Raw genomic sequence first — 19,542 nt, 5'->3', positions numbered from 1 at the left:
GCCCACAAAAAAATGAATCTCAGGGTTGTGTATGGTGACATATATGTACCTTGATAATAAATTTACTTGACTTTGAATTTGTGAAGGCACTTAAGATTGAAACAGAAGAGACAGATACTAAATTAGACTCTGAGCACACACCAGTCCTCACTGAGGGATTAGTAGTGGAAAGAGTGAGCAGTTTCAAATTCCTGGGTGGCAACGTCTCTGAAGATCTATCCTGTGCAATTACAAAGAAAGCATGTCAACAGCTATATTTCATTAGGAGTTTGAGGACACTTGGTTTATCACTAATTACTTTAGCAAATTCTGCAGCTGAACAATGGAGAGCATTCTAAGTGGTTGCAGCACCATCTGGTACGGAAGGGGCCACTGCACAGGTTCAGAAAAAGCTGCAGAAGGTTGTCAGTTCAACCAGCTCCATCATGGACACTAGCTTTCCTAGCATCAAGGACCTATTCAAAGGTGATGATGCTTCAAAAGGGAGGCATCCATCACCCAGGACATGCTCTCTTCTCATTGCTACCATCAGGGAGGAGATACAGGATCCTGAAGACACACAGTCATTGTTTTAGGAACAGCTTCTTTCTCTCCGCTGTCAGATTTCTGAATGGATAATGAGCCAACTCATGAATAATACCTCACAACTTTTGCTCTCGATTTGTACCACCTACGTATTTAAGTGTATGTAAATATATTTCTTATTGTAATTAATAGTTTTTTTAAGTATTGCACAGTACTGCTTCCACAAAACAACACATTCACGACATACAGGTACGTCAGTGACATCACACCTGATTTTGATTCTGATTATTTTTGCTGCCAAATGAAGAAATTATTATTTTATAACCCAAGTGCAGTGAGGTACCTTTACAGGAGATGTCTTATTTTGGCTTGGCATAATTGGACCTTTGCGAAGACACATGATATTGAATGATATGTTTTGAAATCCTCGTAGACCCAGTGTACACATCAGTATTTGGATATAAATGGTTGGGCGATTTGCATTGGCTTTGCTCTGCTTAAATAGTTTATTTCTGTCATTTGTGAGTGGATACTGGGTATTCAGTGATAAGAACAATAAATAATACTGTATGTAGTTTAGGGCCTCCATGAATATTTGTTCTTCAATTGTGCTTTTCAAAGACTAACGTCAATAATTTTTGAACAAGATTTCTAAAAATGCAGTATTTATTTCAATCTGCTTCTGGTATACTTTTACTAATAGTAAAACATGTAAATAAGCAATAGAACTTATCCTTGAAGTCCATAATTATTATTACTAATCCATGAATCTATAATAATCTGTTCAAAATTACGAAATAATTTTTTCAAAGATTATCGCCAATTTGGCATATGCTGTCAAAAAGGTTTTGCACCCTGAAGATCATCTCCTAGAAGGATTTCAACAGTTCAGTATTGCCTGTGCAGAAACAAGGAAATCCTTGATCCTTACCACTTAAAACAAGAAAAGCAATCACTTGAGTATCCTAATGCCTGCAAGGTAATTTCAAGTTTGTGACAATTCCACTTTCTATTTTGACACATCACTTTAGGAACTCCTTCAGCAGAGGCAGCACCTGAATACATATCCTCCTTGTTAAAAATGGATAATCATTATGCACTCATTACCCAGTAATACATGTCTCCGCTCAAGTTAATGTGAATAAACTGAGAGGGAAGCAATAGGGTTGGTGAGGCTCCACCTGAAGTACTGTTAGAGGACTATCAGCACTCTTTCTCCAGTATCGTCATAAAGTGTGTTGTGGATTGATTACTTTGACTGCACACAAGCTGTGGCACGTGCTTGTGAATGTGACTGCTAATGTAGGAGTAAGGGTTAGCTTAGCAAACTAATGTCAGATGGGAATCCTAACTTGCGGATATTGTAGGTAGACAAATGATGGATGCAAAAGCAAAGAGCAGCATCTGTATGCATTGGGAGATGGGATTTGTTAATATGCTCAATGCCCTTGTCATGGGTAAGAGGCTTTCTAATTGTCTCTTATACATTGTAGCTGTGATGTACCTTCGTCAGATCCCTCCTCAACCTCCTTTCTCCTCCCCAGGGAAAATAAAATCCAGCCTCTCCTCATAACATAAATGCTCCAACCCAGTCAAGATTCTGTTGAATCTCTTCTGCTCACTCTCCAGTGCAATCATGCCCTTCCCATTGAGTGGTGATCAGAAATACATGTTGTGGCCTCACAACTGTCTCACAAGGCTGCAACACAACTTCTCTGCTCTTATGTTGTACCATGGCCAATGAACACAAGTAAGCTTTATCAATCTATGCTGCCACTTTCACAAATCCTTAGGTTTTCACTCCAAGTCCATTTCTTCATCAAAACTCCCCAAGACCTGCCATTCACCGTGCATGCCCACCCAAAATGCATCGCTTCACATATCTGGATTAAATTCCATCTGCCCATTTTACCAACTCTTTCAAAATTGTCCAATAACCTAAGACTACTCTCCTTCCTATCAACTACGCCACCTATTTTCAGATACTCTGCAAATTTAATAATCACCCTATATTCACATCTAAATTGTGAATTATTTAAGTGTAATGGTTGTAGAACCTATCCTTTTAGGACACCATTTGTAACAGGTTTTCAGTCACAATAAACAATTGATCACACTGGTGTAATAGGGTGGTGTGGGATCACCGGGCCAGAAGGACCTGTTCCTATGCTGAATCTCAAAATAGAAAGTGCTCTTCACCATCATCCTCTGTTTCCTATCAGCAAGCCACGTTTGAACTAATTGATACTTGTCCTAAATCCAATGGGCTCTTAAACACGAGGAATTCTGCAGATGCTGGAAATTCAAGCAACACACATCAAAGTTGCTGGTGAACGCAGCAGACCAGGCAGCATCTCTAGGAAGAGGTACAGTCGACGTTTTAGGCCGAGACCCTTCATCAGGACGAAAGGTCTCAGCCCGAAACATCGACTGTACCTCTTTCTAGAGATGCTGCCTGGCCTGCTGCGTTCACCAGCAACTTTGATGTGTGTTGCTCCAATGGGCTCTAACTTTTTGGGCCCATCTTCCATGTGAAACCTTGTCAAACCTTACCTAAATCAATGTGGAGTACATCAAATGCATTGCCTTCTCAGTATATTTTGTTACCTCTTGAATTACTCAATCAATATTAGTTATACAAGGTCTTCCCCTAATGAAACATTATTTGTGATCTTTCATTACTTACCTTTCTAAGGATAGATTAATCCTGCTCCTCAGATTTTTCCCCCATTAAGACTACAATACACAGAATTAGGCCATTCCATTCAGCCCATTGAATCCACTTTGCCATTCATTCATGGCTGATTTTTTTCAATGCCATTCTCCCAATTTCTCCCTCAAACCCTTATCCATGTTACCTGTCAAGAATTTTTCAATCTCTGCCTTAAATATACTCTATAGCTTGACTGCCACAGTCCTCTACAGCAATAAATTCCACAGATCCACCACCCTCTGTCTGAAGAAATTGCTCCTCATCTCAGTTTTAAGGAGACATCCCTATTTTCTGAGGCTGTACTACGAGACTCTACTTCTCATAAAAACATCCGGACCACAACCATTCCATCCGGGCCTCTCAGAATATGGTAATTTTCAATGAAACCCCACTCCCTACCATTATCTTTTTGAACTCTGTCTGTGCACTGCAATTAGTTCACCATGAAGCAAGAGAAATCTTTCAGAGATCATCCATGTGAATCTCCTCTGGACCCTCTCCAGGGCCAGCATGCTTCCCTAGAAAAGGAGCCCAAAGTTGTCACAACATTCCAAATTCCCTCAGCAGCACATTCTTGCTTTTATATTCCAGTCTTGTCATAATTAATGCTAACACTGCATTTGCCTTCCTTACTACTAAGTCAACCTGCAAGTTAACCTTGAAGAAATCCAAGTCCCTTTGTACGTCTGATTTCTGGATATTATCCAATTTAGAAAATAGTCTGTAACCTTACTCTTCCTACAGAAGTGCATAATCCTACTGTTCCATTTGCTGCATTCCATCTGTCACTTCTTTGTTCAATCTCCCAACCAGAAGTATGTTCCGGTACTTCTACAGACTCCCTGCCTCTGTAATACCATTTCTTCCTTCACCTAACTTGGTATCATTAGCAAACTTGGCCACAAGATGATCAGTTTCATCATTCATTAACGTGTTATGTGAAAAGTTGTGCTCCCAACGTGAAATTCCCTACCAGTGATTAAATCCTACAAAAAGTAAAAGATTTGACCCAATACATTACAGGTAAAAACCTTCCAACAATTGAGCACATCTACATGAAACATTGCCGTAGAAAAGCAGCATCCACCATCAAAGATCCTCACCACCCAGGCCATGCTCTTTTCTCACTGCTGCCAGGAGATAGAAGGTACAAGTGTCTCAGGACTCGCAGCACCAGATGCTGGTTCAAGAACAGATACTACCCCTCAACAATCAGGCTCTTGAACAAAAGAGAATAATTATATTCTACTTCTGGTGTTTCCACAACCCATGGTCTCACCTTAAGGACTCTTGTTAGTTCATGCTCATTATTTATTGCAATATATAGTGCCTATAAAAAGTATTCACCACCTCTTCGAAATTTTCATGTTTATTGTTTGACAACATTGAATCACAGGGGGATTTAATTTGGATTTCTTTGACATTGATCAACAGAAAAAGACTCTTGTGTATCAAAGTGAAAACAGATCTCTACAAAGTGATCCAAATTAATTACAAGTATAAAACACAAATAATTGATGACGTAAGTGTTCACCTCCTTTAATATGACAAACCAAATCATTACTGGTGCAGCTAATTGGTTTTAGAAGTCACATGACTAATTAAATGGAGATCATCGCAAGCAGTCAAGGTGTTTCAATTGAATATAGTAAAAATACACCTGTATCTAGAAGGTCTAATTGCTGATGAGTCAGTATGCTAGCAAGAACAACACCAGGAAGACAAAAGAACATTCAAAGCAACTCTGCAAAAATGTTATTGAAAAGCACAGGTGAGGAGATGGATACAAGGAAATTTCCAAGTGACTCAATATTCTTGGAATACAATTATCAAGAATACAAGTCAATTATCAAGAAATGGAAAGAATATGGCACAGATGTAAATCTGCATAGAGCAGGCCGTCCTCAAAACCTGAGTGACTGTGCAAGAAGGGGTCTAGTGAGGGAAGCCTCCAAGAGACCTATGACAAGTCTGGAGGAGTTACAAGCTTCAGTGGCTGAGATGGGAGAGACTGTGCATACAACAACTGTTGCCTGGGTGCTTTGTCAGTCACAGCTTTAAGGGAGAGTGGCAAAGAGAAAGTCACTGTTGAAAAAACTCACAAAAAATCTCGGCTAGAGTTTGCCAGAAGGCATTGTGGGGGACTCTGAAGTCAGCTGGAAGAAGGTTCTATGGTCTGAAGAAAACAAAATTAAGCTTATTGGCCATCAGCCTAAATGCACATCATCAAAAACACAGCATCCCTACGGTGAAGCATGCTGGTGGCTGCACCATGCTGAGGGGATGCTTCACTGCAGCAGGCCCAAGAAGGCTTGTGAAGGTAGAGGGTAAAATGAATGCAGCAAAATACAGTAAAATCCTAGAGGAAAACCTCATGCAGTCTACAAGAGAACTGTGACTTCAGAGAAGATTTGTTTTCCAGCAAGACAATGACCCCAAACATAGAGACAAAGCTACACAGGAACGGTTTAAAAACAACAAAATTAATGTCCTGGAGTGGCCAAGTCAGAGTCCAGACCTCAATTCAACTGAGAATTTGTAACTGGACTTGAAATGGGCTGTTCATTGATGATCCCCATGCAATCTGACAGAGCCTTGAGCAGTTTTGTAAAGAAGAATGGGGAAAAATTGCAATGTCCAGATGTGCAAAGCTGATAGAGACCTATCCAGACTCAAGGCTGTAATTGGGGCCAAAGATGCATCTACTAAAAACTGACTTGAAGGGGATAAGTACTTAGAAACATAGAAAACCTACAGCACAATACAAGCCTTTCGGCCCACAAAATTGTGCCAAACATGTCCCTACCTTTAAACTTACCAGGCTTACCCATAGCCCTCTATTTTTCTAAGCTCCATGTACTTATCCAAAAGTCTCTTAAAAAACCTTATCGTATTCGCCTCCACCACCATTGCCGGCAGCCCATACCACGCACTCACCACTCTCTGGGTAAAAAACTTACCCCTGACATCTCCTCTGTACCTACTTTCAAGCACCTGTGCCCTCCTGTGGCAGCCACTTCAACCGTGGGAAAAAGCCTCTGACTATCCACACGATCAATGCCTCTCATCACCTTATACACCTCTATCAGGTCACCTCTCATCCTCCGTCGCTCCAAGGAGAAAAGGCCGAGTTCACTCAACCTGTCTTCATAAGGCGTGCTCCCCAATCCAGGCAACATCCCTGTAAATCTCCTCTGCACCCTTTCTATGGTTTCCACATCCTTCCTGTAGTGAGGTGACCAGAACTAAGCACAGTACTCCAAGTGGGGTCTGACCAGGTTCCTATATAGCTACAACATTACCTCTCGGCTCCTAAATTCAATTCCACAATTGATGAAGGCCAATGCACTGTATGCCTTCTTAAACACAGAGTCAACCTATGCAGCTGCTTTGAGCGTCCTATGGACTCAGACCCCAAGATCCCTCTGATCCTCCAAACTGCCAAGAGTGTTACCATTAATACTATATTCTGCCATCATATTTGACCTACCAAAATGAACCACCTCACACTGACGAAGGGTCTCAGCCTGAAACGTCGACTGCACCTCTTCCTAGAGATGCTGCCTGGCCTGCTGCGTTCACCAGCAACTTTTATGTGTGTTGCTTGAATTTCCAGCATCTGCAGAATTCTTGTTGTTTGCACCTCACACTTATCTGGGTTGAACTCCATCTGCCACTTCTCAACCCAGTTTTGCATCCTATCAATGTCCCGCTGTAACCTCTGACAGCCCTCCACACTATCCACAACACTATCAACCTTTGTGTCATCAGAAAACTTACTAACCCATCCCTCCACTTCCTCATCCAGGTCATTTATGAAAATCACCAAGAGTAAGGGTCCCAGAACAGATCCCTGAGGCACACCACTGGTGACTGACCTCCATGCAGAATATGACCCATCCACAACCACTCTTCGCCTTCTGTGGGCTAGCCAGTTCTGGATCCACAAAGCAAGGGCCCGTTGGATCCCATGCCTCCTTACTTTCTCAATAAGCCTGGCATGGGGTACCTTATCAAATGCCTTGCTGAAATCCATATACACTACATCTCCTGCTCTTCCTTCATCAATGTGTCTAGTCACATTATGCAATCAATGAATTTTTATTTGTAACAAAGTTCGATCACTTTGTAAAGATTTGTTTTCACTTTGACACGAAAGAGTCTTTCTGTTGATCAGTGTAAATAAAAAGCCAAATTAAATCCATTGTGATTCAATGTTGTAAAACAATAAAACATGAAAACTTCCAAGGGGGTGAATACATTTTATAGGGACTGTATTTATATCTACATTTATATCTTGCACAGTTCGTTGTCCATTGATCCTGTTTACAGTTACTGTTCTATAGATTTGTTAAGTATACCCGCTGAAAAAGAATCTCAGGGTTGTATCATATTTGCACATTGATAATAAGTTTTACATTGAACTTTGAAATTTTGAAAAACTCAAAGGCCTGTAAAATACCTGGCCTGTCTCTGCAGCTATTCTTCAAAACAGGTCGCACCATAGCTCCACTCACCAGGCACCTTGGCTTTCAGAAAATCTCTCTCAGAGGACAATGTCTTCCCTGACCTCCAATAACAAACTGGAATGCATCTGTACATAATGGAAGCAGACCCTCTAACAAAAACCTTTTCTTAATCCATTTACCACAGTCACCTTAGTAGCACAAGTGGGAAATGTAAAAGAATTGAGGACAGACGAAATACACTGAAATGGCACAGTCATTTACATTGCATGTGCTGAAAATGAACATAATGCTTATCACAAAATTAAAAGTATTCCATTTCATTCCTCACCTTGTAAAGAATTCAGAGAAAGTTATGAACTATGTATTTTAAGAGTACAGATATGAAAATCCTCAGTTTAAGCATTATAAATACATTATCCTTACTATCCAACTGCAAGGAAAGTAATAATGTGAATATTACAGAATAATTACATAGGAAACATGGCATTGTAGAGGTACTGGGGGCTTTCGGTTCACCAAGGCACAGTTTCCTACATGGAGACAGAGGAAACTGCAGATGCTGGAATCTGGAGCAACAAACAAAATGCTGGATGAACTCAGCTGGTCAGGCACATCTATGGAGGGAAATGGACAAATGGTGATCCAGGTTGATACCCTTCATCTGGGACTAACTGACCCAAAACTTTGCCTATCTCTTTTCCTCCACAGATGTTGCCTGGCCCACTGAGTTCCTCCAGTGTCTCATTTGCTGCTTCACTTTCCCCCATTCCCTTTAAACTCACCAGAGGCCCATTTCCCATGCTCTCTCCACATAATATCCTGTTTCAGTGCTCCATTTAAACTAACAGGGCTATTCCCCAGCCTGCTTTAATCTTAAGGAATCTGTGTGCCTAATCTTACACTTAGACTCACTGGAGTCCTATCTCCCACGCTCCCTCTACACTCCCCCAAACCCCCTACATACTCAACGGAGTCTTGTCTCCCAAACTCCCTCTACACACACTGGAGTCTTGTCCCTCACACTCCCTCTATACTCACCGGAGTCCTGTCCCTCACACTCCCTCTACACACACAGGAGTCTTGTCCCTCACACTCCCTCTATACTCACTGGAGTCCTGTCCCTCACACTCCCTCTACACACACTGGAGTCTTGTCCCTCACACTCCCTCTATACTCACTGGAGTCCTGTCCCTCACACTCCCTCTACACACACTGGAGTCTTGTCCCTCACACTCCCTCTACACACACTGGAGTCTTGTCACTCACACTCCCTCTATACTCACTGGAGTCCTGTCCCTCACAATCCCTCTACACTCCCCGGAGTCCTGTTCCCCACACTCCCTCTACACTCCCCGGAGTCCTGTCCCCCACATTCCTTCTACACTCCCCAGAGTCCTGTCCCTCACACTCCCTCTACACTCCCCAGAGTCCTGTCCCTCACGCTCCCTCTATACTCCCCGGAGTCCTGTCCCCCACATTCCTTCTACACTCCCCAGAGTCCTGTCCGTCACACTCCCTCTACACTCACTGGAGTCCTGTCCCGCACACTTGCCAGAGCCCTGTCTCCCACACTCACTGCAGTCCTGTCTCCAACATTCACTGGAGTCCTGATTCCCTTTAAACTCACTGGTGCTGTATTCCTCACATTCATTTAAACTCAACTGGTTTACTGAAAAGTGTATTATCCCACTGTTTAATGCCTTTAAAAGTGAATCATAATTGCCATGGTGTATTAATAGCAGTAGTATATTCAATGATCTGGAAAATCTGCTGGTACAGCAGCTAAGACACATAGTGTCTTATTATCAGAGTCAGCAGGTAGAGGAGATAGCAGCCCTCCGGTGAAAATGATATCGTATCCGTTAAATAGGGGCTGTGAACAATTCTGATTTGATGGAGACAGACGTTAAGGCACAGAGGAACAACTGGAGAAATTTCTGAAACGCCAGTTCGCTGCCTCTGTTACTGCACGATCGAGAAATCTTCCAGAGGGAAGGCCCCAAAATCCCCGACTTTGCCTGCTGCTAGTGACTGAGATTGAGGTTGAATTGTTCGGATAGAGATGGTGCTCAATACTCAGTGTCAGAGGGCTGGTCGGAGGCTCGAAGTTTTCGGACAACTCAGAGTCGGACTGTGGTCGGGCATGGCAGGGAGAATTTTCTTCCTTCTCCCGTCTTCATGAGATGTGGGACATTTGAGAGGCTTTGAACTTTTTACTGTGCCATGGACTGTTCTTCATCAAGTTATGGTATTGTTGCACTGTTGTAACTATATGGTATAATTATGTGGTTTTGTTAGTTTTTTTCAGTCTTGGTTTGTCCTGTGTTTTGTGATATCATACCGGAGGAAATATTGTATCATATCTTAATGCATGCATTATTAAATGACAATAAGAGGACTGTGTGTCTTCATATTCTATCTATATATTATTACAATTAAATAAATATGAAATTTTAATAAAAAGTAGCATCAGAAATGGCAATTTACTGGATTGTTGCAAAAGCATATTTGCATCACCGATGTTCATTAAGTATAGAAATCTGCCACCCTTATTTATTACGCCTATATATGACTCTTAACTGTTTCCTTACGACAGGAACAATTTAGGTTTCAGACAATAAGTGCTTGCAATATCAAAGATGTGCACACCCCAAGTTACTTCCGGTTAAGATAGCATTACAAAATATGTGCAAAATTTCTGGTAGTCAAAAAACTAAGAAATCTGACCAAAAACATCACTAAAAATATCCTTTCTGAAGTAAATGTTGATAAATTATCACCTCAAACAGTGAAGGGGAGAGCGATGATGAGGCAAGTTCAGGGGATAAGCTGAGATGGTGTGTAACAGAATTGTTGAAGGTGGAGTTCCGATGCCCATACAGCTGGTCTGGGAGTGAGTTTGGATCTCTCTGGGCACCAAAAAGAGAAGTCAGGGCCTGGGCAGAGAAGTTTTGATGCTTGTTCAACTTGTATGGGTGCAAAGATGGATCACTGTGGCTGCTGAAAGAAGAAGTTGGGGCAGAGGAGGTTTAGTGCCCATATAGCTGGCCTGAGTGCGAGGTTGAATCACTCTGGGCACCGAACTGATTTGAACAGCTTGAGAGCGGCTTCAGACAGGGTGGCGAAATTTGGGCCTGGAGCGAGGCACTGCACGGTGTGGTCGAGGCCCAAGTCCTTAACAGCAGTCGGATCCTAGTGTAAGGTACATTACCCTGCTTAGACATTTTAAACACCAGTCCAGATCAGAGGTGAGAGCCGATTTCGCTCGCTCTCAACAATGTTCACTCTTGTCTCCAGGGCACGGAGCTTTTCACTGTTCTGTTGCTGGGTCAATTTAAACACCAGCCCAGATAGACTGAAAAGACAGGATGTCGGTCGGGACGAGAGTCAATTTCACTCATTCTTCACGACGAGCATCTCTTTGGCACTAGGGCTATGAAGACTGTCCCAACTACTGTGCCCTGTGCTGCTAATGTGATGAACTGATAAGCAAAGCTTTGGGTCTACTCCGGACAGCTCCAGGGTTCAGACCCAAGAACTCAATTCTAGTTTGGAATGCTGTTGTTAGCTTCAATTGTTTGCAAGATTTGTATTTTTTCTTCCTTTCTCTTGCATATCGGGTGTTGGACTTTTATTTTTATTTTTTTCTTTATTTGGGTTCTTTCAGGTTTCATTGATAATAAATGAATCTTGAATTCCAAGAACAAATAAAAAATGATTTGAAAACAGAGGATTTATCAGAGCAGCACTTATGATCTCTTTCTTTGAAATTATTGAGATCAAAGCAACAGCCTTGCTACTAAAGCAACATAAAACTAAAACTCGACAGTCCTGGAAGATTCCTAGAATTCACAGATTCCTGGTTTAAATAAACATGGTTCTTGAAGCCCAATGATCCAGCCCCCAAGTCAACTTAACATAACATAAAAAAAACAGAGGCAGCAGTATACCATATGAAACTTTGAACCTGTTCTATCATTCATCAAGATCATCTACCTCTACTTCATTTTCCTGCACTGCCCATGTATTTATTAACTCTCTTGAATATCAAAAATCTGCTGATGTACATTTTGAATGACCATAACAATGAAGCTTCCATAGTTTCCTGGGTTAAAAAATCCAAAAGATTCACTACTGGTTGACTAAAAAAAAATCTTTTCCTCTCAGTCCTAAGCAGTCCTTATTCTCAAAGGAAATGATCACAGATGCTGCTCTGGTATTTTTACTGTTTTTTAAAATTTTTTTTAATTGTTCTTGGCATTGGCATTGCTTGCATTTATTGTCCATCTCTAATCACCCATCACTCTCAAACCTTGCACCTAGTCCTTGATTCTTCAGCTGGGGCAAAACATCCTACCTGTGTCTAGCCTATCAACTCTTGAGATCTTCTTTCATTCTAGAGAACACAGTCCAAGACAACTCAATCTTCACTCACATGGCAAACCCACCAGAGCCCACAATAATGAATCTTCATTGCACTCCCTCCATACACATTTCCCTTGCTATAAGAAACAAATATGATAAAATTCTAAAATGCTGCTCAACTGCACTAGCAGATTCTGTTTATATATATGCATATACATTCAGTAAAAATGCGCACCCTAGCAACCTTTTGCATGTTCTGCATTTATTGGAATTGATCATAAAATACATATAGCCACTGCAGACATAGAAATATATTTACCTCATGTTTCCCCATTGAAAAATGCATAAAATTTCAGAATGGAATTAAATTAAATAATTTTTAAATTTGTTGGATATGATGAAATTAAAATCATGACTTGCATTTTTCCTGGGGAGCTAGATTTCTTCGGTTAGAGCAAGATAATGCTCCTTGCTCTAACCCAAGAACGTAATCCAAAAGTCAGATTAGCATGACAATCTGATGTGGGTTATGTTGAGTTGTTTGTGTAGGAGTGGACCCAGGGAAAGGTATTGCTACAGCATTTTCCATACCAGAGTGTAGTCAAACGTATCAGCTGACACAAGTATAAATGTTACATTTTAATTTTCTCTATCTCACATAGTGGTCAATCAAATATCTTCAGCAAAGCAATTGATAAAATTTAAACCATTCCCAGCTTGATCCAGTTAATTAAAATACTGGTTATTTTTTACAACCATTCAATATGCATTCAAAAGAATTCTGTGTACTCCCAACATAAAAGTGCAGACATAGAATTAGCCTCACCTGCTATTAAGCTGAGGATGCTTGAAAATAGCAACCTCTTGAAGAGGAGCATTGAGCACAGTGGTGAGCTCACAGGCAACGTGATCCTGTGGTAGAACCTTATCGCAAAATTCAACAAATACTGAACTTGATATATTCAGTCATTGCAACATTTTCAGTCAAACATAAATTTCCAACGTCACTGTTGTCTGCACACTATCTTCATTCAGAAAAGGTACTCCCTTTACAAACCCTAGCCCAACAATAACTTACTCGGTCCATTACAATTACAATTCTTCCAGAAGAGCCATTATTATGAGTCCTGAAGCAAAATCACTCTAGACCCCTTGGTTTGCCTGTAGTACCTCTGATCTCCTGCCTGGTTCTCAGAATAATGGAAATGTCAAAATGAAGATAGTGAACAATTTTATTTCTAACTTCTTCAGTGTGGATTCAAACTGTTGGCATAAAATAGAGTGAACAAAGTCATTAAAAAGTGCTTCTTTTCTCCACTTCCACTGAATATGCATAATATTACAAGACCATAACCCTTCCACCTCTTTGTTTTATGAATTGCAATCGGGGATACATCAACATAATGTATTACTAGATTAGCATTCAGAGGCTTGGATTATTACCTGAAGGTATACAAAACTCAAGAATTGAAAGCAAGTCATGGCATCAGTAATTGTAAAAACCCATCCAGTTTACAAATACCACTTTATTTCTGGGGTCTGCCTTATACCGTAAATAATTGCAGGCCCATCGATGTGGATGATACTTAACTGTCTTTTGAAATAACTTGTGGCATAGTTAGGAATGTGTGTAGAAGGAATTAAATGCAGACGTTCCAAACAATGCCTACACCCTACGGTAGCACCACTGTAATGTAGCAGTCAGCGTGATGCTATTACAGCTCGGTCATTTGTAGTTCAATTTGGACATTATCAATAAGGAGCTGGTATGTCCCCTCCACCCCGTGGAACACGTGGGTTTTCTCCAAGTGCTCCAGTTTCCTCCCACAGTCTAAAGATGTGCCAGTTCACAGGTTAATTGGTCAATGTAAATTTTCCTGTGATTAGGCTAGCGTTAATCTGGGGTTGCTGGAAGGAGTGGTTCGAAGGGCCCATTCAATGCTGCATCTCAATAAATAAATTAATAAATAAACACCCTCAAAAAGTAAATGTATATACTTACAATGGAATTTTAAACTTTGGAAGGATTTTTTTTTAAACTCTGTGAATTGCTCCTACCCAGTTCCTTTTTGTTTTGACTCATTTCAATTTGCCAAAAGCTGTAAATCTGGGACTTGGCCATTTTACCTTGTGAGGCTTTGTGCTTCTTCTTTTGTATTTCTTCGAGCGTAAGAATCTCTCCCGCTCCTGCAGGAAACAAAAAAAAATTGCAACAAAAATGGACAGATCTAAAGTGAATGATTAATTTAATTAATTGAAAATTTCAATAGCAACCATTAGGGATCAATAGTGATGAATCTATCAGTTAAATCATTTGCAATACATTCCACTAATAAAGTCAGAAATAAGATTATATCAGCCTGTCAGCCATTTATTTTGCTATATAAATACCTTTTGTTAGAAATCAATACTTCATTCATGTTTTTCTCTTTATTCATTGTTCCATCAATTCAATACATTTTCCTACTATGCATCAACAGCAACCATGATTTCCCCTTAAAGAAGGAGGCTGCCATGAAGTAATTGAGAGACTGTTATACTGGAACCAGCCCCCAGATGTCCACTGGTGGTAAGACTTTACACTGTGGTTGTTCTCCACAGAGTATTTGTGGTAGCTGCACTGACTTTCAGTGTGTTCCAAGGCACCTACTCCTGCACCTTGGAATATAGTGATCTGCAGCAATCACTCGTCTACGTCTCCTTACACTGTAACACCATTAGGTTTCAGGCAGGCTATAGTGTCCCCTTAACCAATATGACTTCTAGCAGCACTTATTGCTCGCGTCAGTATGCATCCCTTTGTTACAGCCCATTGAAAAACACAATCCTGAATTACACAGCTGCTCAGGGCATTCCTCAACAGGATAATTCATCTCTTTCCAGACCTTCTTGACAAATGCACATTCAGCAAGGAGGTGGTCTACCATCTCATCTACATTGCAATCATCTTGTAGGCAGCTTGTGGTAGGACTGGGGACCTGACTCTGCCTAACAGATCTGACAAAAAAGGGCCCATCTCACTACCAGCCAAGCATGCTTTAGCAATGCACACCTACAGTCTATTTTGCAGCCCAGTCCTATCCTTGCATGTATAATGCAGACATGATAAAATTGCATCACCAATTTTAACATCTGACTTCTGATTTACTGGCCAAAATACGGAATGAATTTGCCTTACAGACTGAAATTAAACTGCACTTAATTCAAAATCAAACTGACGAACTGAAGAAAGAATTTCAACTGAGAAATTTTATGAGCTACATGTTAAGCAGCTCAAAATGAGTCAGTAATATTACACTACCAGCAGCTAAAATTCAATCTGCATAGATACATAGAATTACAAAATATCTCACCATTGTTAAATCATCAATAATATGCTGTTGCTCTACAACCTGGAGTCTCAAGAACTCCATTTCTTGCTCATCTTGCCCTTGGCTCAGATCATTCAGTGATGTATGTCGTCTGAGCTGTCCTTGTGACGATAATTTTTCCTTCTGGTAGGCAAACAAAAGATTATTGTACCAACGTTTGAAGCAATAATGCCTGAACTTTCACTCTCTTAAGACAAATTTTTATTGGTAACATCTACCATGGCAACTTCTTCATTTTCAATGAATTTCAATTGTGAGCAATATGATTTGATGTCGCTTTTAGTCTGGTAACTGTGGAGGTCTGCAATTTCATGTTTAACTGCACATCTGCCACTTATCTGAAGCTACTGCAACATCATTGCATAATTAACAGTGAAAGCTAAGAGCCGCACCATTATTTTGTCAGTCACAATCCAAGTGGAAATTAAAATGAGGCCTCAATTATATAAAAAAGAGACAACTGACATGGTTTTGCAACATGTACCATTTCGGCATGTTCTCTGGTCAACGTTTTCAGCTTGTCTTCCATCCTCTGTACAGAATGCATGATATCCTCATTCTTCTTCGCTAGCCGTTTATTTTTCTCTACCAGTGGTTTCAACTGGCTCTCCGTCTCTCGTACACGTTTCAACTGGAAAAATAATTCAAAGTCACCTGGAGGAAGCCCTCACAAAAAAGAAATCTTTCTACCATACAATGACTTGAAAGATTTTGACAGTGCTCACTGTCTGCTATTAATTTTATTTTATGTACAGGGAACCATTGAGCTCATTACACCCAAGCTGTGTCCTGGCAATTGAATTCCCAAAATCCCATCACCCTTTTCCTCATTTCTCTGTAGTCCAGCAATTCCCTTTGATTTTTTTCCCATTTAACCACACCAATGGATAATTTACAGCAGCCAAGTTATCTATGAGCACATCTTTAAGATTTGAGAAGAAACTAAAGGACCTGGTGAAAACCTAAGTACTCACAGAAAATGTATAGGCTTCACTTGACAGCAAGTGTGGTCAGAATCAAACTGGGATCTCTGAAACTGTTGGGCAGCAGCAATGATTGCTTTATTATCCAAATATTACATTAAATAACTTTTTTTGCAGTTGAATGTATTTCAAATTCTTAATTTTCCTTCAGTTGGAAGGGCTTTCTTTTTTGCACCAATGTAAGATAGCTGCAAGGTGTATTCATTTCCTAAAGTGGATGAGAGACATGTTATTGAGTTTACCAGTTCGTTCCGTTCATCTGCCAGCAAAGTATTTCTGTCTTCCAGCTTACGAATCACAGCATTCAGTTCAGCGATCTTTAACTGAAAACGTCGCACATCCCTTTCATCCAGAGGTGATTCCTAATTCAAAGTTGACAAAGAGAAATCATACTGTTTCTGTTGACAAAACAAACATATCAACTTTCGGAAGTTGTAAATACAAAGAGGTTTCTCAGTGATTCACGTACGTTTGCCAGACCCAAGAAAGGCAATCAGCACCCACAATTAACATTAATCATTTCATACCTTTAAGCTGCTTCAGTGAACTCAGTTATACCAATTCATACTGTGTATGGTCTTGCCAAGATTAATGATAAGTACACATGTTAATATGATTTCATAAAAATGGTTTGTACTTTATCACTTTCAAATCAAGCTTATATTAATTAAAAGAGAAGGGTCAGTTGCTTATATACTATAGATCCTTCTGCTGGGCTCAGAAACTGTTTAAAGTCAAAGAACAAGACCATCCTGTAAGCGTACTCTGAGTGGAAGGAGGAAGGGGAAATGGAGACATTAATCCCAGTTGTATCTATTTTCCATGTGCACATTTGGGACAATTTGGACCAATTTTGTTTTATAATGGCTGCATCAGAAAGAAACTGGAACTGGAACACTGTCGTTTACTGCATCAGGCAATCTTTCATTCAACCCTAGCAACCGCCTTAAACAGACAATATTGTCCCACCATAAACTGTGACTGGGACAACAAGTGCCTGCTTAAATATCACTTCCTAAAATTGGACTGCAGTGCACAGACTGAGCAGCAAGTTTGTCACAAAAAGCTCTGCCAGGAGTAGATGTACCCGAACCTCACCATACTCGGGCACATCACAATAAACTCGACTTGACTTGATGCCCATTGCAAAGAAACTTACGCAGTAAGGTGCCAAATGAAGGAGGATGATATTGGCACACTTACGACATGGCAGCATATTTGTTATTTGTTTTTACTGAAATATTGATCTATAGGCCAAGACCAATGATCCACAGTTGTAAATTTGAATTCTACCAGCGACAACAAATAAAAACAAAATCGTTAAATTCAGGAATTAAAAGGCATGATCAGATTCCTGTAAGGTTCTCTTCTAGCTCATTAACACATCATTGAGAAGGGTTGACCTGATCCAGTTCAGTCTATGTGTGACTCCAACAGGGAGCAAACAGAGAAGCCAGTGAAGTGCAAAGTCTGGATCATCATCACATTCTGAAGGTTAGCCAGTGATGGCCAGCAAATGCATTGCTTCCCTATAATGCCCTTAATCTGTGATTAAACCTTATAAAATAGAGTTCTCCTCTTGGCACGTGAAATGGAAAACATCGCAGGCTGCAGCAAAATTCTTAGGTGAGTAATAAGACTGATGTGACTGCTGTTTGGAAGCTGGCATGGCCTTGATGGGCCAAATGGCCTCCTTCTGTGTCACAAGTAAGTAAATAGTGGTTCCAAGGCAATTATCATCGCATTGGTAGCCAATCCTTCCAATTTCCTTCTACTTTCTACAGAATCACCTTAGGACTACTCCTGGGAAGATACCCTGCATGAACCCCTTTTGCAGCGACAGGTAGTTAGTCTCAAGCTGATGTCACAAGCCCACCTCTTCAGACAGATGAATTCTTACCTTCTCCCATTTAGCATTGCACACCATCAAAAAGTAGAGGTAATTTTGCATCTCAGGTTTCAAATAAAATGAAATCTAATCATCCAAACCCTACAAGGCATGGGCTCACTCAAAAAGTCTCCCCCTAACGAAGACTCTTACCCAAGCAGGCATAACAGTGACTGATATGAACAGCATTAGATCTTGAAGCTGCTGTAAGAAGTATCTTTCTGAGACTGGGATAAGGAATTAAGCTCATTCTGTCAATTTCGTTGTACCCAATTATAATGGAACTCATTTGGGAATCTTTGATGTTAGTATAAAAAATGTTCCATTGCCTAATTATCTAGACACAGATTATCTGTCCAATCCAGTACTCTCTATTACAGTACTGGATTGGATAGATTAGTACATTGCTTGTTTGTCTTAGTGAATTTATCTATAGGATAGTTGTTATTTTAACATTTGTAAGAATTGTTTGAGAGGTGTTAAGGTATCAAGAGATGTGCTATCATGATCGCAGGTCACTGTGCTGCACTTTGGGAATAAGTGCAGCAATATTCTAGATCTCTTTGTGATTCAAATAAATGGCAAGTCTCAGTTGCAAAAAAGAAGTGCTGAGATTCAAACCTTTTTGTTTGCTGAGAAACTGAAGAATAAGGAAAGAGAAATCCAAACTTGGTTGTTTACACTAAATGCACTTGTACATGGAAATTCATCACCAGAATTTCTGGTTCCATTTTTATACCAAATTAGTTGCTTAACTTGTTGCGTGCTTACAAATCAGAGGATATATTCCAGCATTGTGAACTCATAGAGACTGAATGGAATTAGTCTACAGATCTAATGACATGGAAGAAAAGGTAACAATGACTGAATGCCCTACCCCTCTTTCCAAAAGACATGGTAAAATATTTCACAAAGTTTATTCCTCTTTTGCATGAATGAGTGAAATATATGGTCCCTGCATGGCACACATATAACCATTTTGGTTATGGATAGTTGCTGCTGAGTTAAGTGGCATCTGAGACAGTGGAGATGGCCTGATGGCCAGGACTAGAGCCTGGGGTGAGGGGGTATCTGCAATCAGGTAACAGAAGTCGCTTCAGGCTAGGTTGAGTCAGTGATTAGGTGAGGAACTGTGGTGGGTGGAAATCAGGGCTTACACCAGTGGTCATGTGGGAAACACGTGGTTTTAAATGCATTCTTTCTTATGGCTGGGCATTGCAGGTAATCT

The 19,542-nt window shown here is 40.4% G+C and overlaps 1 protein-coding gene across 1 annotated transcript in view; it reads right to left on the bottom strand.

The window, feature by feature from the left end:
- The window catches only part of LOC140196678 (janus kinase and microtubule-interacting protein 1-like), a 377,821-nt gene that overhangs the window by 108,296 nt on the left and 249,983 nt on the right, over nt 1–19,542 (bottom strand). The window contains exons 6-9 of the mRNA XM_072256285.1: nt 16,669–16,788; nt 15,928–16,074; nt 15,426–15,566; nt 14,200–14,259 (exon numbers count right to left, since the gene is read on the bottom strand). Coding sequence (XP_072112386.1) covers nt 14,200–14,259; nt 15,426–15,566; nt 15,928–16,074; nt 16,669–16,788 — 468 coding nt within the window. The remainder of the gene's footprint in view (nt 1–14,199; nt 14,260–15,425; nt 15,567–15,927; nt 16,075–16,668; nt 16,789–19,542) is intronic.

This window comes from Mobula birostris, chromosome 4 (genome assembly GCF_030028105.1).
Source record: "Mobula birostris isolate sMobBir1 chromosome 4, sMobBir1.hap1, whole genome shotgun sequence".
NCBI lineage: Eukaryota > Metazoa > Chordata > Chondrichthyes > Myliobatiformes > Myliobatidae > Mobula > Mobula birostris.
This window is presented reverse-complemented; position numbering and strand designations above follow the sequence as displayed.